The sequence below is a fragment of the Camelus bactrianus genome, chromosome 8 (genome assembly GCF_048773025.1).
Source record: "Camelus bactrianus isolate YW-2024 breed Bactrian camel chromosome 8, ASM4877302v1, whole genome shotgun sequence".
Taxonomy (NCBI): Eukaryota; Metazoa; Chordata; class Mammalia; order Artiodactyla; family Camelidae; genus Camelus; species Camelus bactrianus.
This window is the reverse complement of record NC_133546.1, coordinates 59,923,608-59,945,993: the sequence shown is the minus strand read 5'-3', so window position 1 is coordinate 59,945,993 and position 22,386 is coordinate 59,923,608. Positions and strand designations below refer to the sequence as shown.

General features: G+C 45.5%; 1 protein-coding gene across 1 annotated transcript in view; it reads right to left on the bottom strand.

Annotated features, from left to right (window-relative positions):
- GABRR2 (gamma-aminobutyric acid type A receptor subunit rho2) overlaps positions 1–22,319 on the bottom strand; it is a 30,205-nt gene extending 7,886 nt beyond the window's left edge. The window contains 5 exon segments of the mRNA XM_010948941.3: positions 274–497; positions 2,109–2,176; positions 6,888–6,994; positions 17,227–17,399; positions 17,401–22,319. Coding sequence (XP_010947243.2) covers positions 274–497; positions 2,109–2,176; positions 6,888–6,994; positions 17,227–17,399; positions 17,401–17,415 — 587 coding nt within the window. The 5' untranslated portion in view covers positions 17,416–22,319.
- Between the last annotated feature and the right edge of the window lie 67 nt (positions 22,320–22,386).

Below are 22,386 nucleotides of genomic sequence, written 5' to 3'. Positions count from 1 at the left end.
CAGACCCAACTCCAGTGACAGAGTCTTCAGGGCCAAAGGAACAGAGCATGCATAGACTTTTTTTTTTTTTTAATAGAGGGTTTTTTTTGTTGTGGTTTTTAAAACAAGACTTGACTAGCTAATTCATTCAGCAAATACTGTTTTCTCACCTCCTGAGAAAATCACAGTTCAGCTCTGACGATCCAGTGGTACATCATTAAAACCATGCCCGGCATAGTCCACACACATGAGAATGGCACTGGACACAGGGACAGTGGCCCCATGGACAGTTACCTCATGCTGTACAGCACCTGCCCATCCGGGAACACCCTCAGCATGATGTTGTCTGTGGTGGTGTCGTGGATGAATGACCTTTTGGAGTGAACAAAGAAGACATCGGGGACCCAGATCTTCTTCACCAGCCGGCCGTCAAAGGTCATGCTCTTGTTGCTGGTGCTGGGGAAGGCCAGCCGCTCATCCTTCCAGTAATGCCGCAGGTACAAGGTCATGGTGAAGTCCTGGGAGAACCAGGGTGAGACCGGACAGAATCAGCATACAGAGCTCTCTTCCTTACAGTAGACCCTCCATCCCCCACTGTGATGGACACTGCAGGCTCAGCCTCCAGAGTCAGAGGTGACAGTTTTGCAGCCCTGCAGGACCACGGGCGAGGCACTGATGCTATTGCCCCAGGAAAGAGAATGGTGAGGGGAGGGTATAGGTCAGCGGTAGAGCGCATGCTTAGCATACACAAGGTCCTGGGTTCAATCCCCAGTACCTCCTCTAAAAATAAACAGACATAATGACCTTCACCCACCAAAAAAAAGAAGGAAAGAAAGAAAGAGAATGGCTCGTTTTCATGCCTCGTGAGGTTGGAGCCTGGGCTGTTGCGCAGCCCGTCCTTCAGGCTCTGCACATGAACCACTGCTGTGATGCCCACTGCCTGGCCAGGGGGTCAGCAGGGTAGGATTTCCCCAAAGCCCTTCTTTCTCTCATTTAGACCTTTGCACACATTTGGCTAACCATTCAATTCAACTTAGCAGATGCTTCTAGAAACCCAGATAATCAAGTGTCCCATGTAGGAGGGTTTCTACCATCAGACTTATAAGATCTTTGAAGGCAGAATTGTACCCTGTCCACCATCAAAGCTCCGGACCCTAGTTTAGTCTGGCAAGGCACAATAGTAGATGCTCGATAAATATTTGCAGGTTGGGAAAATGGGGGGAATGAACGATGAGATGACGGGCAGCTGCATACCTAGGATAATTTCAGCCTGAAGGCTTGTCCTGTTAAAAAGCTCCTTAACCCAAGAGTGTAGCCCTTATGCTGTAGCCAGGGCTAAGACACAAGTGCACATGAGTAAGTCCCTTCCCAAAGAGCTTCTGCTGGGAGCCGGTGAAGGAAGGATGGAAGGATGCAAGCGGTGGCAGGTTCAGAGCGTAGTGCCCGCCTCGAGCCTACCAACCACACCCAGACACCCCTGTTGTCCTGCAGGGTCCGCCTGTGGAGGGGAGCACTGCCCCACCCGCCCACCTCTTCCAGCCCCCTTCCCTCCATTTTGGATGCTTCTCTTTCAGTTTGCAAACTCCCTGTTTCTTCTGCCTCAGAGACCCACATACACACTCTTGCTCGGCCCTCCCATGGCTGTCAAGTCTCAGCTGAAACGATGGTTCTTTGGAGAACCTTTCATCCACCTGAACTTGCTGGGCCTTGCCAGACAATGAGAAGGGAGCTTTGCTCCCAGCAGGCATTGGTGATCAGAGACCTGCAGAATTTCCAAGTGAACAGGTCCACCTTCTGTGCTCCTCCAAGTGGGGTTCATCCGACCCCTCACATCACTTGAGGAGTGTGTTGAAAATGGAAGGGACTAAGCCTCACTCCCAGAGACTGAATCAGGAAGCCTGGGATGCGGGTCTGCAGTTCACCAACCCCTCAGGTTACTTTTACCCACGAAGCTTGGGAATCCCTGTTCTAGATTTTACTGCACCTGGGCCAACCTCTAAGTCCCAGTTTTAGCCCCTCCAGTTCCTGGCTCCGCCCACCTGCCTTGCCCAACCTGACCGACCCAAGATATCACAGGACCTCAGCCACACAATCCCACGCTGGAGCTGCCCACCAAGGGCACCACGTACCATGTCCACCTCTGAGATGCTGTCCAGGCTCTCCACCTGCACATCCATGCCCACCGGGATAGCAGGGCCTGCAGAAGGGCGAAGACAGCTAGTTAAGGTGCATTCCTCTCTAGCACTGGGCTGGGAGACAGCCCCAGCCCCCTTCCCCGGGGAGCCTGAGTGGAGCAGGGCTGAGGCAGTGGCTTAGAATTCCATGAGGGTTTTCTTGCCACTTCCTGACATATTGGGTGTCTGAACTTTCTCCATGAGGGCAGGGACTGTGTCTACCTCAAGTGCATTTCCTAAGGCAATGTGGGTGGTTTTATCCATGCTTGTTGCACGAGTGGACGAGCTGGATTGCTACTTTCTATATTCCAGGGCTGTCTCCACAGGGCAGAGGAACATTAGTTGCTCTAGTGCTGGAGTGTAGGCCCTGGTCATTCGTTCTAGAAAGGACAGAAAGAGCCTCTGACGCAGGGTTGGTGCACCAGCACACCCAGGGTGGATTCATTCATCATTTGAACTATACCTAAGGTACCTAACAGACAGCTGGGGTACTGCCCTCTAGAAGACTTCAACCTGGTATAAGACAAGATCTTCTGTGTACACGCTTAGATCACAGAGAAAGCAACAGTGTATGAGATTCTGAAATCCTTTCAGGACGTGTCAGATGAGAAGTACCAGAATACATAGCACAGAAGCTTGGCACTCAATTTTATCTGACCCACAACAAGGTTTCTAATACTGTGTTTATCTGTGGGTCCTGTTTTACTTCTTGGGCTGGGTGACAACCATTGATAAATTCACTTTGTGATAACTTTGTGGGCTGAAAACTTATGCAGTTGACCCTTGAACATCACAAGTTTGAACTGCACAAGTCCAATTAGACATGGATTTTTTTCCAATAAATATGTTGGAAACATTTTTGGAGATTTACAACAATTTGAAAAAACTCATGGATGAACCACAGAGCCTAGAAATATTAAAAAAAATTTTAAGTTAGGTTCATCATAAATGCATAAAATATACATAGATACTAGTCGATCATCACATAGGCAGAAGGTGAGTGGTATTTCATACAAAAGTAATGATGTGTTAGTTTTCCTACTGGTTAATAACTTTGCATCCAAAGAATTACAATACCATAAAAGATGCCTGTCTCCTAACCGGAGTAACTATATATCAGATTATCATCGCAGGTAAGTGGCTTTTAAAAAATATAAGAACATTTCCAATGCTGTATTATGAAATGACTGTGATACAGTATGCACGATTTCTCCTCACAAACAGAGGGGAAACCTCAGGCCTCTAGATGCTCTCCTAACCGGGACACACCACCGAACCAGGCAGCTGGGAGCTTAGACAAGATATTTTTGTTTCAACTGATCCCTGGGATTATTAGGGAGCTGCTAAATTTTTAATCTTTTCTTTTTCCAGACTGAAAAGGTCATCCAAGGGGTATACCATCTTAGGCAAATTCCTCTCTATCGATTATTTTAACATGTGAGTTCACAGGGAAGCCCCTCTTTGAGAAACAAGTTAGGAAGAGAAGACAGAGATGGGAACACATACCCCACAAGTGTTGAGGGACAGCTCGTTCGCAAGGCCTGCTGAGTGTGCAGGGGTGGGAAGGAGGGGATGTAAGCCTGGGTCAGGGGCCTGGCATACAGCTGCCTCCTCCGAGGACAGCGGGCTCTGTTATTCACACAGGGTCACCTATGTGCTGTCTGCCAGCCTCCTTCCTCAGAGGCACATCCACCCCCTGGCCAGTGCCCCCTATCCAAGAATGAGGTGCTGGGCAGAGTGGAGACCATCCGGAGCACCTGCCAAGAAGACTTCTTGGCTTTAAACCATCTCCAGATGCTCCCAGGGGTGAGGGATTATACCAACCATTGGACCCCAGGTGGTGAGAAGCCTCCTCCTGTGATGGTCCCATCTGGCCTGCCAGGACTCTGGGATTTGCAAAGCTTCTTCCATGTATGTACCTCACCGTGTGCTCTCCTTGCCCTATTTCATCCAAGTGACTTCTAGACATCCAGGAAAGTCCTGCAAGGGCAAAAAGGTGCCCAGAGGACCAACCGCCCTAGGGGAGGAGGTTAGAAAGAAGGAAGAGCACCCCCACCCTTTGCTTTGGTGACTGAGATCTTGACAGCTGATGTGTAAGAGTCTCGGATCTTATTGTGCCTGCTGGAGGTGACACCTCCTTCGCCTGCAATCAGGGCTCTTCCCTGCCTCAGAAGCTTACTCAGGCAGAATCAGGGGACTGTCCTGATCTCCCACACTCTGGGGGACCTTGCTGATGGGCTCAGCAGCTGGAGAGATCAGGGTACAGGAAGTCTAGTTCGCTCCCCCTAGACCCCAGGCTCTTCTGTAAACTGAAGGTCCTGACCAGGTGATTGATTGCTCGGGCTCCTGCCAGCAACAGCAGACTCCGTTAGAAAGTTACAATGGGGCAGGGGGAGGGGGAGGGTACAGCTTAGTGGTAGAGTGTATGCTCAGCATGTGTGAGGCCCTGGGTTCAATCCCCAGTACCTCCATTAAAAATAATAATAATAAACTTAATTACCCACCCCTCAAAAAAGAAAATTACAATGCATTATTCAGAGGATCACCCAGATAAACACAGCTGCCCCACAAAACTGTTCATTGAGGCAGGGCGATGTTACTTTTGAGGGCCCTGGGTACTTTTGCCCTCCTGGGCCCTTCCACCATAAAAAATTATACACAGATGTAGAAAACAAACTTCTGGTGCCAGGGAGAAGAAGGGTGGGGAGGGATATATTGGGAGTTCGGGATTTGCAAATACTAACTACTATATATAAAATAGATAAACAACAAATCCTACTGTATAATGCAGGGAACTATATTCAATACCTTGTAGTAACATATAATGAAAAAAGATATGAAAAGGAATATGCGTATGTTCATGTGTGACTGAAACATTATGCTGTACACCAGAAACTGAGACAGCATTGTAAACCAACTGTATTTCAATCAAAAGGGGAAGAAATCATATTTTACAAGTGTGTTGGTCTAAAGATGAATATGTTAATATTATCTATTAACATTTCTTCTACCTAAAATTTTGGTTTTTTCTTCTGACTTTAAATTAGATTAAAATATTTTCAGCGTATTGGTTGTGAATCCTACTCTACCTAATGATTATGTGGGCCGTGCACTGGGGGATGTGTGGGTCAAGGGGGCAGAAGGGAAACCCAGCTAGGAGGCAGGGCCGACTCAGCAGCTGTGTGACCTAGGCCACTCACCTTACCTCTCTGTGCCTCAGTTTCCCCATCAGGGCCTCACGCTAGTATCTACTTCACGGAGTTGTTGTGAGGACTGAAGTGAGATTGTGTCTGTAAGGACCCCAATTAGAATGGTGCCTGGCACAGAAATCACTAGAAAAGTGTTCGTGGTCCTTGGTGCTATTGTTTGTCATCCTTGCTCTGGCCACCTCGCTGACTCTCTGCATCTTACCTGACCCTCTACAAGAAAAGCAAAGGGGGACTTCCTGCTTACAGGACGTTTGCTTGGACCTCCTGGAGCACGTAAAGCTATTTTAGAGCAGCTTATCCAGGCAAACATTATTGAATTTCAGAAAATTCCTCGGTGGCATTACCCAAAACGAGGCCTCCAGGACGCCAGAACTCCCAGGGAGATGGTGGCCTCCTGGCCTGAGCTCCTGGTGAGCAAGTCTCTGGGCAGGAAAAAGAGGTGGAGACTGTCATCTGTCACCTGCTTTCTCCTCCTCCTCAGCAGGTGTCAGAGCTCAGGGAACTGAGTGGGAGGTTTTGAGTCCTTTTAAAAAAGGGAAGGCCTCTGGGATAAATTAATGTCTTAATTCCCTCTCAGTCACACAAGAGGGAGGCCTGACAGCTGGATTTTTCTAAGGGACCGTGAACCCATATGTGCCAGGGGCTTTACATACATTATCTCGTCTAATCCGGACAGCCACCCCAGATGGATGGATTACTATCCTCATTTCACCAACCAGCAAGCAGAGGCTCAGAGAGGGTCAGTGACTAGCGCACAAGTCACCCCTACTCCTTCCTGCCGCCGCAGGCACCTCAGAGAAGTTCAAGAGCAGAGGTAAAGGGGACACGATAGCCTGCCTGGGTCTCTCTGGCCAGGGCCCATCGGCGGCCGCGCTCCCAGCTTCAGTGCCCCACATGCACAAGGGGGCCATCAGCCCCGTGCCTCATGCATTCTGCTCTTTTCTTCCCTCTCCCTGCCTGGTGGGAGCAGATGGCAGGCTCCTTTCCTGCCCCACTACCCCCACCCCATGGCATTTCTCCAGTTCCTGAAAGGGACATCCACTGGCATGCCACCCCTCCCTGACCCCCAAACACGGAGGCTCCTTTGGCAGCAAATCTGCAAGGGGGCTTTGTAATGGGTTAAACTGATGCTACGTTGGCAAGCAGGTGGCACCCTCAGAACCCCCTAATTCCCAGCCAGGCAGAGGCCAGCAGAGCAGGGGAGCCGGCTTCTGTGGGAGACACCCCACCCCCCTAGCTTGCTCTTATTTTTTTAGGAAAGGACAGTTGGCAGCTGCAGGGCTGGTCCTTCCTGAGTGTAAACGCTGTCAGCTCCTTTTCAGCTCACAGCCCCTCCACTGACTGCCTTCCAGCTCTTTTCTCCTGGGGAGGATTAGTGACTCCGAGCAAGCGGGGCTTCTCTGGGTGTGAGTGGGAAAATCAGGGCCCCCCAAGGAGGGCTGTGCCTGAGGGACCTGACGGAACAGCAGCAGCAGGCAGCCCCGGGGCCAGGTCCCAGAGGGCCGAGGGGAGGACACAGTCCTACCTCCAAAGGCGGGCCTCATAGTGAAGTCATGGTCATCCACTCTGAGAAGCGGCTGAGGTTTTCCATTTGGGATTTTGGTCATGTCGAAGTTCTTCTTATGTAGGTGACTGCAAAGGCAGCAAGAAACAGTTTTCATCAGCCCACCGCAGCCTTGTGCAAGACGATTTGGGGAGATTGCTCCCTGAAGGACCTACCCACTGGGCACCTTTTCCCCATCCTACCATCTCCTCCCCTGAAGGGAGGTCGAGATATAGGATTCCCTCTACTTGCCCTCACCACGCAGGCCTTTGCAAGCAGGCTGACCTGAGGACCTGGCCCTTCCAGAAGTAGATCCCTCCCGTCAGGGCACCATTCTACCTTGGCAATAATTTTTTCTCTAATGGAGGTACTGAGGATTGAACCCAGGATCTCGTGCATGCTAAGCAGGCACTCTACCACTGAGCTATGCCCACCCCGCTACCTTGGCAAGTTTTTAATTGTCTTGCCAAAAGTTATGATTGGATGACCAAGGGTTGGGCTGAATGGTGGAGAATTACAATGACTGTTTTTTCTTTCCTTTTTAAATATTTCTTTGATGTTGTTATAATATTGGGTTTGTGATAAATAAAATGTCTGAGACAAATGTAGTTAAAGTTTTAAAATGCTGGCTTTATCCTAGCTGGACCTGTGCTCCATCCAGTTGGCAGCAGTCTGCAGAGTCCACCTTGGTGGGGAAAGCCTCAACCCCTGGGAGAACAGGTCACAGCCAGTGGGTGTCAAGGCCACAGTGGGGCTCAGAGGTGCTCTGACATCCAGCCAGGTGGTAGCCCAGCCGGAGCCCAAGTCAGCAGACGTGGTTCCCTCTCCTTTAACCCAGAGGACACAGGAGTCATTTTCCCTTCCTTCTCGTTCACACTCGTCTTTCCAGATTGTTTTCTTTTTCCCCACCAAACCATACATCATCTTAAAGCAGTCAAATTCAAAGCATTCTAAAGCAATATTCTACTGACAGGATTATCACTAAACAAGAATAAGAAAGAGGGGAGGGTGAAAGAGAGGGAGAGGAAGGAAGGAAGAAGGCAGGCAGGCTTTTTGAACATTAGCGTCTGACAGGATGTGAGCTCTAATTCTTGACAGAAGAAAATAACCTTATAAGAAGTCAGTGTTACTATAGTATCTGTCACATGTAGGCTGTTGAAAGTTTTAGAAACAAATGAAGATTTGGTTTTTCAAGTGTTGTTTGGTTGTTTATATATACGCCTATTTACTCTCCGTATTCTTACCACACTTCATTTATTTTTTAGAAAAACAAGCATATTTCCTGTTTAAACTCTGAAAGAGGAAAGTGACGTATTTCCTGTCTTGAAGACCTGTTCTTTGAGACATCTTCCTCTGAAATCCTTCTTAACTTTCATTCTCTACCAGCTCTGCCCAGATGGTATCGTCTGATGGGAGCTCTAAAGCTGTGCTGATCAAGAAATTACTCACTAGGCACATGGGGCTGTTTCAATTTAAGATAATCAAGATTAAGTAAAATTAGTATTCAGTTCCTCAGTTACGCGAGCCATACTTATGTGCTCAAGGGCCATGTGTGGCTGGTGGTTACTACACTGGACAGTGCAGATATATGACATTTCTACAACTGTAAAAAGTTGTGTTATTAGGGCTGGTCTAAAGGTTAACCTGGGGGAAGGGTATAGCTCAGTGGCAGAGCTCGTGCTTAACTCTTAGAGCTCATGGTTCAATCCCCAGGACCTCCACTAAAAAAAAAGATAAAATAAATTAAAAAAAATTTTTTTTAAATAAATAAATAAAGGTTGACCTGTCCCTTCAACCACCCTCCCTACCCAAGGAGCAGATTCCCCGGTGAGCTGGGCCTTCCCACCTTACAGCCTGACTCCTGGAGCCCCCTGGCCCAGCTCCTCACAGCTCCAGACCCTCCTGCTTCTGGGAGGCCTCTGGCATCACCTATCTTTCTCTCTGTTCAGTTCCTCCAGTCAGTCTTGGGGATGTCAGCATCCACACTATAGGGGAGCAGAACTAGCCACCCTAAAACGTGTCTCTTTGGCATGTGGATTATTTCCAGCTGAAATAACCAAGGTCCAAAAGACCCAGGAAGAAACTTTGACCTCCTTCCTAACCGCTTAAAAGAATTTCTGTAGCGGGCCTATTCTGGAATAGAGCCATCCCCAGAGTTATCTGCAAAGAGTAGGGGCCAGGTATGGTGGAGGAGACTCTCCACATGGCCTAGAGATCAGTACTCTACGTCCCACTGTTTCTGCTAGTGGGTAGGGGGAGAGGGGCAGCGGCAAACCACTGGTTTACCAAACATCTGCATGTGAATTGCCTTCCTCCCCTTTGAAGTCCTAAACCACTCCTCCCAACATCCTCTTTTGTCTCTAGTGGAAGATGGTATTTAAGGTGAGGGTTTCACCGTTTGGGTGAATTCCTCAGTTTTCCTAGGTCTCTCCCATGGATACAGGTTATTAAACTTTTGTTTGATTTTTCTCCTGTTAATCTGGCTCATGTCAATTTCATTCTTAGAGCAGCCAGAAGAACTTAGCAGGACAGAGGAAAATTTCTTCCACCCAGACAGTATGGGCAGCCATCCTGCACTCTGGTTGCACAAGTCTTCAATTCCTGGACTCAAATTTATTTGCTCAACACATCTCTACGGGGCACCTACTCTGACCAAACATGGCTCACTCAAGTCATGGGGAAACATATATTCACTGCCCCTATAGAGTTGATAACCTAGGGCGGGAGCTAGATGATAAACAAGTGCATAGGTAAATAATGTAATTTCAGAAAGTGCTAAGTGCCAATAAAAATATAACAAAGCAGAGTAAGGAATAAGAGAGAGATGAGTTGGTGTGGAAGGTGGTCAGGGAAGCCTTCTGAGCCCTGGAGAGGGTGTGGGAGCCATGAGAAGGTCTGAAGAAAGTGTTCTGAGAATGGAATAGCAAGTGCAAATGTCCTGAGGTGAGTCTGGCTTGCTTGAGGAACAGTAAGAAAACCAATGAGCGTAGAATAAGGAAAAGGAAAGCAGTAAGAAAGGAGGTGGGAGACAAGGCCAGGGACTAGATAATGAGACCCTCGGAGGAATTCTGAGCAGGGGAGTCACAAGGTCTGATTTGGGACCTGAGAAGTACTCTTGGCTCCTGTGTGGAGGAGACTGAGGAGGACAGAGCAGAAACAGGAAACCATTAGGAGACTTGGTGAGGCAGTGTGTGGGGGTGTGCATAGAGAAGTGATCAGATCTGAGGGAGGTGGAAAGGCCTTGCTGATGGGTCAGGTGAGGGGTATGAGGGGAACAGAGAGGCAAGATGGCCCAGGTTTATGACTTCAGCGCCTGGATGAATGGTGAGGACGTTCACTGAGATGGTAACGGGGGAGTGGCATGTTTGTGGGGAGGATGGTACCTCAGCTTCTGAAGAGCCATCTTGATTTCCCGATGCCTGAGAGACACCAGGCGAGACACCAGGTAGAAAGTGCAGACAGGGTGGGGGCAACTCAGAAGGCAGTAGCAGTAGCAGAATTTTCACTTCCCTCAGTCTTATAGGGGGTCACGGGGCTCTCAACAGAGGTGCCTGACCCTCCTCCTCCCTCTGACCTCTGCCCTCAAGCACCCTCGCCCGGCTTCCTCAGCCTCTCTGCTTCCCACCACTCACTCTCAGCGGCGTTCAAACTGGAGTCGAGGCCCCGTCACCTTGAACCAAAACTAAGCAGAAAATCTGTCTACACCTCACACCCCCCCTCACATAAAATTCAGTGGAAAGTGCTAGTGGGACCGTGCTGGTAGTTATACTCTTCTTTGACCTTTTCCTTTTTAATAAAACATCTCTCCTCCTTCCCCCATAAAGAAATAACTTTCCCAAAATGCTGCTGCCATGTCCTCACTCCCAAGTTCTCCCTGACCTACTTGTGCCTGAGCCGAGGCCCCACAGGTGCTCTTGCTGAGGGTCAGGGAGGACCAACTGTTAGAGCAGGCAGATAGCTAGATATGAACGGAGAAAGGGGACGCAGGCCAAACAGCAGGAACTGGGTAGAAAAGAGGGGCACGGGGCCAAATACAGGAAACCATACATCATGTAAGCACCAGGGGTCCCTGGGCAGAGAAAGTAAAGCAAGAACCTCTGGGCTGATAAGTGGTCACAACTTTTGGGGTGATGAGTGGCCCGGAGGTTGATAAAGAAGGGTGGGAAAAGGCAGGAACCTCCAGTGTCCGAATGTAGCCTTTTGCTCATTATGCTCTCTTTTCAATAAATCGCCCTTGCAGGTTAGAAGGACCCATCGTGCACCAACACCATGACACTTCTGATCCAGACTAAATAAGGACAAAAATCCCTCCTCCCTTCAAGAAGGTGGAGTTGGGAAGAAAATCTGGGAATAGACCCCAAACTCTTCCCTCCCCAATGAATATTCTCCCCATTCATTTTTACACTCTATGTAACCAACTTGCTAAAAAAACTCAAGGCAGCCGCTCACCTGAGCCTGCCCGCTCTCCCCTTGAGAGTGTACTATCCGTCCCTTAATAAATCTCCACTTTACTTTCTTAACCTCTGTTTTGTCTCTGAATTGTTTCTGGGTTGGGGCAAGAACCTACATCTACCAGCAACACAGCCTCTGCTGGAAACTTCGTCTTCCAGGACAGGGCCCTGGTCCTCCCCAGCCTCCACTAAAGCCTCATCCTCCTTCTCAGCCTGACTCTTTTTTTTTTTTTAATTGAGGTATAGTCAAGTTTACAATGTTGTGTTAATTTCTGGTGTACATTTAGTACATATATTAATTTTCATATTACTTTTCACCATAAGCTACTACAAGCTATTGAATATATTTCCCTGTGCTACATAGTATAAACTTGTTTATCTATTTTATATATACCAGTAAGTATCTGCAAATCTCAAACTCCCAGTTTATCCCTTCCCACCCTGCTCCCCCGGGCAACCACAAGTCTGCATTCTATGTGAGTCTGTTCCTGTTTTATGTATAAGTTCATTTGCCTTTTTTTTTTTTTTTTTTTTTTTTTTTAGATTCCACATATGAGTGATATATGGTATTTTTCTTTCTCTTTCTGGCTTACTTCACTTAGAATGACATTCTCCAGAGCCATCCATGTTGCTGCAAATGGCATTATTCTATCATTTTTTATGTCAGCCTGACTCTTAAATGCCAGTGTCCCCAGGACTCTGTCTCAGATGCCTTCTCTTCCCTCTCCATGCGTTCCTGGGCAGTGGCTCCAATTGTCAGTCACTTGCTTACAGTTCCTGAATCTATGCCCCCTGCTCTAGACCTTTATATCCAATCGTCTAACTGAGTGTCCCCAGCTGGGGATCCTATAGGCATTTAAACGCCAGATGTCCATTGTTTGGGGACCCGCTGAGTGTGAGATGACCCAGCTGAAGGACGGGTGGGCGTTAGCGGAAACCGGAGGGAGGCAGGAGGGGTCCGGCGGAAACAGACAGACCGAGGCTACAGGGGCAAGCAGAGCCCGGACAGGCAGAGCCTTGCAGATCGTGTTAAAACTTTTATCCTTATCCAAAGGCAAAGGGAAAACACAGAGGGTGTGGGGCAATCGGAGGAAAAAGCCATGATGAGATTTGCTTTTGGACAACCCTGCTGCAGCCACACACTCCGAGGAGGAAAGGCCAATCCATGGCTTCTTCCCCTTCAGCTGGAAGGCGGGACCTAAGTCAGCTCCCTAGAAGCACGTGTGGTCATGGAGCGGCCCCTCAGAGGAGCTTCTGCCCTCTCCGGCCTCTTGCCCAAGAAGTGAAGGGTGGGCCGCCCGGCATCCTGCACAGCGGCTGCTGATGGAGCGGTGTTCAGAAGCCCCAGCAGAGACACGCCGGGAACGCGGAGGCAGAGCTCAGCCTGAGGACTTGGCAGATCACAGACTTTAAGTAGTGAGTACAGCCGGCTCGTTCCCGGCCACCCCCACCGCCGCCACCACGCGCTGCCCAGGGAGCAAATCCCTCCGCGTCAGCAGTTTCTCCATTTAGAGGGGAGGATTGGGGAGCAGAAGTGCCAGAGTGCCAGGACCCTAGCAGGAGGGAGGGGACTGAGGTCCCAGTGCCAACACCAAGGCCCCGGAATTTTTCTTAAGAGCCCAGTTACTGGATAACTCAGGCCACTGAAATCCTGAGCTTGGGCTATTTGTGCGAACTGGATGCCCTTTGTCCATCCTTCACAGGAGATGCCTGGCGCTGTCCGCATGCCTCAGCCCTCGGACCGCAGATTCCGGGGGCCATATGTGGAGCCCAGCCCCACAGTGGGGCCACCAGAACCTCCACAGAACCTCAGACCCATCCTTGTCGAGGTGAGGGGTTTAGAGAGAAGGAAAATGTGTTCCCTGTGCCTTTGAGAAGCAGGGCTGGTGCCACCGTATTGAGGGTTATTTGGCCGCAGTAAGAACAGCAACTGTAATGACCTCGCCCCTGTAAATCGCTCCTCACTGCACAGGTCCCACGCTGCGGTCACCTCATCCTCCAGTGAGGACGGTCTCAACACCTCCCCTTCTCAATTGGAGAAATGAGATTCAGAAAGATCGGGAAACACAACCACGCGGCCCGGGAGCATTAGAAGCAAGGTCTGAACCTGTTTCCCTGACTTTCCGACCCCTACTTCTTTTCCCAGACCCTCTGAAATGTGGGGGTCCCTGGGTCCCGCACAACTGGGGCCTTGATGCAGACAGAGGATGGCCAAGGCCAGGCAGAACCAAGGGGGCAGCAAATCAGAAGGGAAAGATGAAACGGGACCCCAGGCTCAGGACCAGCAGTGGAGAGACAGTGTTATCAGGGAAGAGCCCTGGCTCCCAGCGCCCAGAGCTTGGTGTATTTTCAGATCTCAAGGGAGAAGGGCCACTCTTGGCAGGAAAGCAATCACGTGGTCAGGAGGCTGACTTAGGCAGCAGTGCGGGGAGGAGTTGAAATAAAGCTGGGAGGCTAGGCTGAGAGGCAGGAAGAACAGAACAAAAGAGAGCCAAGAGCAAACAGGCTCACTTGGCAGCGATTCAATAAAGAGGGACACAAAGGATCAGAAAAGCGGAAGCAGTTTTGAAAAAGCAGCTGCTGGGCAGAATAACTGCTTTGTGAGGGTGTGCTGGCCAGCATGATGCAGACAGTTTACAGGTTAGAAGAGGTCCTATCAGTGTGTATGAGTATGTGTGTGACTGTGAGAAACCCTATGTGGTATATGGTGTGTGTGTGTATGACCGTCTGAGAAAAGAAGTTACTCTACAGAGAAGATAAGCTCTAAGACTGTAATGAGAAAAGGTCTGGACATTTTCTATCTATTTATTAGTATAGCTTAACTCTTGTGTCAATAATGAATGTACTTTTTAGTCAGATGCTTGGCTGAAATTTTTCACAGACAGACGCATGTAGCTCTATGATTGTCTGAGCATGTGCACTTTCTGGAACCATGTTCCCTGATGTGACATTTTCTCTATCCTTCCCCCAGCTTCTGTTCAATAATTATTTTATATTCTTTGAATGTGCATGTTTATCTTTCCATCCACTTTAACACCTCATGGGATAGACTTCAAGAAATTCTCCTCACCCCTAAGGGTAAAATTCAGTCTGTTCATAAACAGTGTGGAGTTTCCTCAAAGAACTAAAAATAGAACTATCATATGACCCAGCAATTCCACTCCTGGGTATATATCAGAAGAAAATGAAAACACTAATTAGAAACGATACATGCACCCCAAGGTTCATAGAAGCATTATTTACAATTGTAAAGATACAGAAACAAAGTGTCCATCAACAGATGAATGGATAAAGAAGATGTGGTCTATATATACAATGGAATACTACTCAGCCATAAAAAAGAATGAAATTTTGCCATTTGCAACAACATGCTAAGTGAAATAGGATATTATGCTAAGTGAAATAAATTGGACAGAGAAAGGCAAATAGATGATATTACTTCTATGTGGAATCTAAAGAATACAACAAACTAGTGACTATAACAAAAAAAAAAAAAAAAAAAAAAAAGCAGACTCACAGATATAGAGAAGAAACTAGTGGTTACCAGTGGGGAGAAGGAAGGGTGGAGGGGGAAGGTAGGTAGGGGTAGGGAATTAAGAAATACAAACTACTATGTATAAAATAAATAAGCTCAAGGATGTATTGTACAGCACAGGGAATGTAGCCAATATTTCATAATAACTGTAAATGGAGTATAATCTATAAAAATTTGAATTGCTATGCTATACAGCTGAAACTAATATAACATTGTAAATCAACTATACTGCAATTAAAAATTTTTTTAAATAAATTCAATCTGTCCACCAGCTCACGCAGGTGTCTGGGAATGGGACTGTGGGTCTTCTGAGGAGTGACAGACATGCTATAACTGCCCAGGCTGCCGAGTGGAATCCCTGAGGGGCCCTGAGGGGCCCTTCCTGAAGTCCAGCACCACTGTTAGAGCATAGTCAAGTTCAGACAACTCTTTTCCTCCAGCCTGAGTAAATCAGGAGCCTACGTTCTGGTCCTGTCAAGCCACTAGAGAGCTGTGCAAATTCCTTGTGCCTTTGAGCCCACATTTTGGCATCTGTGAAATGAGTCAGTGTTTCCCCATGTGTGCTCTGTGGCATATGAATCCCACAAGGTAGTCCAAAAAAAGTTCTTTTTTTTCTTTCTTTATTATTATATTTTTTTTGGAGAAACACTGCATAATTTATCCCCCTCTTCAATTCAAGATTCACAATGTCTATTTGCTTAATAAAGTTCTATACATTCTGTTATAAAATCATCTATTTAGAATGGTCCAAAACAGGATTTCCTAAGCTTCTTTAACTCTGGAGCCCCCTTTTCACACACCAGCTACTCACAGTTCACAGTATTAGAACTCATGGGACTTGCTGATGATCTCTGAGGTTCAACAGCCTACGATTCTGATAGCATAACCAGGATGAGTCTTCAGAAAAGTGCCTCCTTCTGGTCATCCTGGACGATTTGTATCTGTTTGCTTTCTGACCGAGTAGAGTTAGACCCACCTGATATTCACATCTCTCAGAGCAGCAGTCTCCAAACTAGGGGCACTCCCCAGAGGGCTCAAGATGGTCTACTGGGGTGCAGGAAGTAGAGATAGTAACTCTTATCTATAGTTAGTTTATGTATAAAAATAAGGAAGCTATTAAGCTTTAATGTATTTATTTTTTTAATTTATTTTTTTCCTTTAATTAAAAAAATTTTTTTTACTTTATTACATTTTTGTTTGTTTTTGGAGGGTTTTGGGGGGGCAGTAATCAGGATTTTTTTTTTTTAATGGAGGTATTGGGGATTGAACCAAGGACCTTGCGCATGCTAAGCACACACTCTACCACTGCACTATCTATACCCTCCCCCAGGCTTTAATTTAATATACATATTTATAATAGTACATGGATGTAATTTGTGTGTGGGGGGTATATATATATATATATATAGGAGGTACAGTTTCAAAAAATTGTCGCTGATAGTGGTGCTGATTAAAAAGGGAAACCAGTGACCTAGAAACTGTGCCTCAAGATGTTAGTTTATATTCCAAATCACTAGTTCATGCAATGCCTAGTAGAACGGAAAACAGACATCTCACTTAGAGTGTTGATATCTCAGCTGCTTGCTCTTTTCTTCATGCTGAACAGTCCTCATGTCTACATCAGGTCTAGAGTACCATGCTTGGCACATTGGTTCAAAACAAACATGTTAAGGAACTTCAGTTTGTGATGTAAATGATACTGAGTGCAAATTCTGGGCCTAACCAGTATCTCATCATGATATGTCATTCACTGTTATCCACTGGTCTATTTCTGATAACCAAGCAAATTTCAAACACCTTTCCTAAGATTCAAAAAATGAAACCCGATACCATTATAAAAATTGTTCCCAATCAAACCATTTAAAGAAGACAACTCCCAGTTACGTTTTTTCTTAATAGTTCAAACAAAATTCCTATGTACAGTTCCCCTCCAAAAAAAAAAAAAGTCAGTGTAATTACTTAGCAGGCCATCTGTGGTCCCTACAGGACATAATCCTGAGAAACAATAGCACAATCTGAGAAGCACAGAGATGCTCTACCCACTGTCTTCAACTACCTGCCTTAAATGAAAATGCTTTGGCCGAATACAGACATCAGAATGAAGGGCTCAAACTAGTCGAGCTTTGCTTTCTCACTGCTGATGACACAACAGCCTATCTGTACCCAGAGAGAGGCTGTTTTCAGTGAAGTCAAGGTCCTGTCTACCTCCGGCTGGAAAGCAGATTCCGACAGGACGATCTAACCCCAGGTCTCCCGGGAGCTGTCCCACTGGGTGATGCTGCCGCTGCTGCCACGGTGAGTGACCTCTCTCCCCCCACCCCACCCATGACTTTACCTTGGCTTGGACGTTTCCAGCTGCCCTGTCCATCTCCTCTTCTTGGGCTTTCTGCTCTCCACGAGAACCATCAGGCAAAACAAGAACAAAATGAGTCTTGTAAAATAAGGCATTCTGTGAATGTCCGTGATGCCCCAAGCTGCTTTCCAGGAAGCTGCAGCAGGGCAGATCCCCTCCAGGCTTAACCATTGGTTCAGTATGCTGCCTCGGGCTGGGGCTGCAAGGGTGCAGCTGGCCAGGCTGAGGTTCCCAATTGAATATTTGATACTGTTGCTTGTCCCACCCCACTCCCCACCCCCAGGCCGTGACACAAACACCAAGGCTTTACCCTCCCCGCTACTTAGTGATTGGCTATTAGTCAATAAGTTTGTCCTGTGAAACTCAGCTTCCACTGAGTCCTAGAACAGCTTTGGCTAAAACTGTTATATATAAAAAAAAAAAAAATTAAATCTCTTGGACATGCCAGCTTTTTGCTGAGATCGTTAATCCATCTCTCTGGCTGCATAAAGCCAGTCTGTCACACCCGCCAGGGAGCAGGTTGGATTCTGAGTGGATTTACAGGGAAGACTTGGTGGACATGGGGATGAGCCCATGGATGTGCTCAGGAAATGCTGAGTAAACACACAAATGGCCTCTTTCACAGCGCTGCTTCATTTCTTGCTCTGTGCTGTACCTGTGGCCAAGGGTACTTGCTTTTCCCCCAAATATGCATCTTTTTTTTCCCCAATGAAAACACACCTTAAAACACATTTTGATATTGAAGGAAAGCATAAACCAAAGGAGAATTCATGATTACACAAGCTCTTCTTCCTAGCACGAGCATGAGATTAATTTTCGTCTTTAATCCTAAAATATATAATGTCATCATAAATTAGGCTTGATTCCCTTCCTGGGCTGTGGAATTATGAACATTAGAAGTGAAAAGATACATGTGGTTATGTTCGACTCGACAGAAAAAAATGTTTAAAATGTTTTCTTCTAAGAGTTTTTGCTCTTACATTAAGGCCTTAGATTCATTTTGAGTTAATTTTGTCTGTGGTGTGAGGCAGTGATGTATTAACATTAACATTTGTTTATTTCTATTGATTTTTTTTCTTACACAAGAAGCTCTTCTGATCCCTTTAAGAAAAGCGGAATGACACTTTTTTAAAAGGACTTCCCAACTAGGATCAGTTGGGTCAGAGAAGTTATAATTATAGAAGAGGATAAGGTCTTGCCCTAGGGGAGGGAAAGAGAGGGAAGATGGAAGAATGAGAGAGTCAAGGTATCACTGAAGTAGAATCTCCATGGTGACTGAATAGAGTAGGAGGTAGGAGAAGTCAGTGATATCTCAGATTCTACTTTGAAGGTATCTCTGGTTGGTACCACCATTTTCTGACATCCCTTAGAGGTGGACAAGTTTGGTGGAGGGATGAGATAAATTTCAACTTGTGGAGTCTGAGGTGTCATGGGACATTCAGATGCCCAGCAGACAGCTGAAGTATGAGCCTGGAGCTCAGGAGAAAGGTGTGGATTGAAGAAATAGATCTGGAGTCATCATTGTAATGGTAGTGTTTTAACCACAGGAAAAGTGAGATCTTTCTGGGGAACAGAAGAGGTCAGAGTCTAAGCACAGAATCCTGGAGAATATATTCTCTTAAAAGATGGATGGGCAGTCAGAACACAGGCATAGGAGACCTAGCAGAGAGGTTGACTACAGACTTTTGGGAGGAGGGTAGTCAACAGTCAGTACTGGGAAGAAGTAAGGGCACAAAACAGGTTCCTGGACCTGGGGACCGGAACACTGCCCCTCACTTCAGTGAACTGTAGCCAGAGTTGCGAGATGTGGCAAGAAGCCAAATTACAGTGGGTTAAATAGGAATTTGGGAGTCTGAATAATTTAGTCTGGGGACTGATTCAGTGGTTACCAAATCTGGCCACTCCTCAGAATTATCCAGGTAATTTGTTTAGAAGTCCCACTCCTGCTGAGGACTGAGCAGGGAAGAGATGAGACCTGTTAAAGTTCTTTTCCATAAATTTTGTTCAAAAGATCTCTTTTCTTTTCTTCCATTTGGATTAGGCCCATCAAGGGCTGACTGACTGCAACCCTAGAATTGTGCACGGATGTTGCTGGTTTTTAAAAAAAAATACTTGTTTTGTTGCATTCTAGATGCAACTTAAGGTCCTACCAATTTTTTTTAATCTTATTTTTAGTAGTTCAATTATTGTGATTATAGTAGGGAGAAAAGCCAGTTGGAGATAAGTGTAACTTTTTTTAAAATAACAATTTTATTGAAATGTCATTCACATACCATAAATTTCCCCCTTTAAAATGAGGTTTTTAGTTTTTGTGCAATTATCACTACCACCTAATTTTAGAATGTTTTCATCTCCCTCAAAAGAAAATTCACCCAGTAGCAGTCACTCTCCATTCCCCATTCCCTTCAGCCCCTGGAAATCAGTCTACTTTCCATCTCTATGGATTTGCCTCTGCTGGATATTTCATATAAATGGAATCATGCAATATGTAGCCTTTTGTGTCTGGCTTCACTCAGTATGTTTTCAAGATTCATTCATGTTGAAGCATGTATTATAACTTCATTCTTTTTATTGCCAAGTAATATTCCACTCTATAGATATAACACATCATGTTTATCCACTTATCAGTTGATGGATATTTGCATTTCCAATTGGGGGCTCTTACAATAATGCTATGAATATTCATGTACAAGTTTGAGTGAACATGTTTTCATTTGTCTTGAATATATACCTAGGTGTGAAATTATTGGGTCATATGGTAACTCTATGTTTAACTTTTTGAAGGACTACTGAATGGTTTTTCTAAGTGGCTGCACCATTTTGTATTCCTATTAAAAATGTATGAGGGTTCCAATTTCTTCACTTCCTCTAGCCATCATAGTGGGTGTGAAATATCTCACTGTAGTTCTTTTTCTTTTTAGGATTTTTAAAAAATTTATTTTAATTGAAATAGTTGATTTACATTGACTATAGTTTTCATATGCATTTCCCTAATGACTAATGATCCATGTATCTTCTTTGTACCAATGTCTGTTCAAATCCTTTGCCACGGTCAACCAGGTCATTTGCCTTTATTATTGAGTTATAAGAGTTCTTTAGACATTCTCAATACAACTCTCATTCAGATATATGATCTGCAAATATTTTCTCCCATTGTTTTCATTTATTAATGCTGTTCTCTGAAACACAAAGGGTTTTTTTTATTTTGATGAAGTGTAATTTATCTTTTTCTTTGGTTGCTTGTACTTTTGACCTTGTATCTAAGAAACCACTGCTTAACCCACAGTCACAAAGATTTACTATGTTTTCTTCTAAGAGTTTTTGCTCCTACATTAAGGTCTTAGATCCATTTTGAGTTAATTTTGTATGTGGTGTGAGGCAGTGGATTTATGTTAAAATTTATTTCTCAGGACAGAGGATGGGCCCCAGTGGCTCAAGCTGAGAGTTGTGAAAAGGCCCCAGTAAGCATTTGCTACCAGATTAGGCCACAGAGCTATGTGGGACTCTGGTTATACACAGCCATGTGTCTTACACTGAGGGTTTAGACCTATCTTAAGAGCAATGGGAGAGAAGGGACGAGATCTGTACTATGCACTGGAGAAGACTCTCGCAGCAGTGTGCAGAATGCGGCAAGAATGGAGACTTCTCTAACTCAGAGAAGATTGGTGGCTAATTAGGGTAGTGGCAGTGAGCATGAAGAGAAGTGGAAAAATGCAAGAGAATATTCAAGGAGGTAAAATGAACAGGAGATAAGACCAAATGACGTAAAGAATTCAAAACAAGGTACAAATAAATAAAGTCATGGGTTTTATTGAGCAGCTCAAACTAGTTCTGAAGGCAACTGTTAAAAAGAGGAATTCCAAACAGCTTTTGAGTATTTACAGCCTCCCACAAAGGCTGTAATAGTACGCCTTAATGTACACATTATTCTTTGTTAAGGTTCACTAAATGCATTCACCTTTCATTACTTCTTTGCAAGTAATAAAACAATAGAGGCCTTTCAATACTTCAGCCTAGGTTTCTGCACAAGTCCAATTGTGTGAGGTTTGCTTGTTTACTGATTCTGCTCTATAAAAATGGGAGGTTGCAAGGTACCAGAAAGTTATTCATAGCCAAAAGTAACAAAAAGATTTCTTATTCTCCCAAAACAGGAAATTTTATGTTTTCATAATCAAAATAATAATTTTTAGAAGTTTTTTTAAAAAATTAGTTGAGAATTTTGCAGGAATTCATTTATTTCAGTAGAATAAAACAATAAGCAGCATGAAAATGTAAAGTGCTACATTAAAAGCCCCATGATACATAAAATTTGAAGTTCCATTTGCTTAGACAGTTACACGTGAAACAGACATTATGTGTTTTTCCAAGCATGCTATTTTAACTACCTTGATATGTCTTTATGTGCTATGTTGGTCAAAGAAGAAGCCATGAGTTACCTAAATGTGAGGATTGGGGGAAGGAGCTCTAAGCCTTTACCTGCCGGATCCCACATCTGGTGTCAGCCTCATGCTGTAAATAAGGGGTTAAAGTGGGGCTTGAAAAATAATAGTTTTCTGAAGAGACCCTTCAAGTGGGATGAGTAAAAATGCCAAAGACCACTTTTGCTCATTAACTCAACAATGGGGGGTCAGATAAACAACTTAAGGATTTTTAGGGAGCAACAGGAGCTGAAAAGGGAGGAACAAAAAAGATATGCCACTTTCAGATACATGTATCAGGTGCTCAACAAACAAGAAGATGGCCCAGCCGCTGATGGGTGAGGGAAGAGAGGCAACTCAGAGGAGGGTCTGTACAATGCAAAATCTTCTTGGCTTGATCAGTTTTAAAGTATAGGTGCATCCTATGGAAACAGGTAACAAGATCACATCAATCAAGAAGCTGGCTCAGCGTGACTGAGAGGAAAAGGAGGGAAGATTGTTCCAAGCACACGATTAATCTCAGCACAGAAGGGATTTCCTTTTTCTCAGGTAATAACATTACCTGGTCTCCCCAGGTGAGTTGGTGACCTTTTGCTAGGAGACCACCGACCACTGAACCAATATTTCTAAATATCTTACATTCCAAACCAAGACTTCAGAATGTATTTTCTCATGGCAATAAAGTTATAAAATGGTAACTTGTAATTTTCCTGACACATGAGGT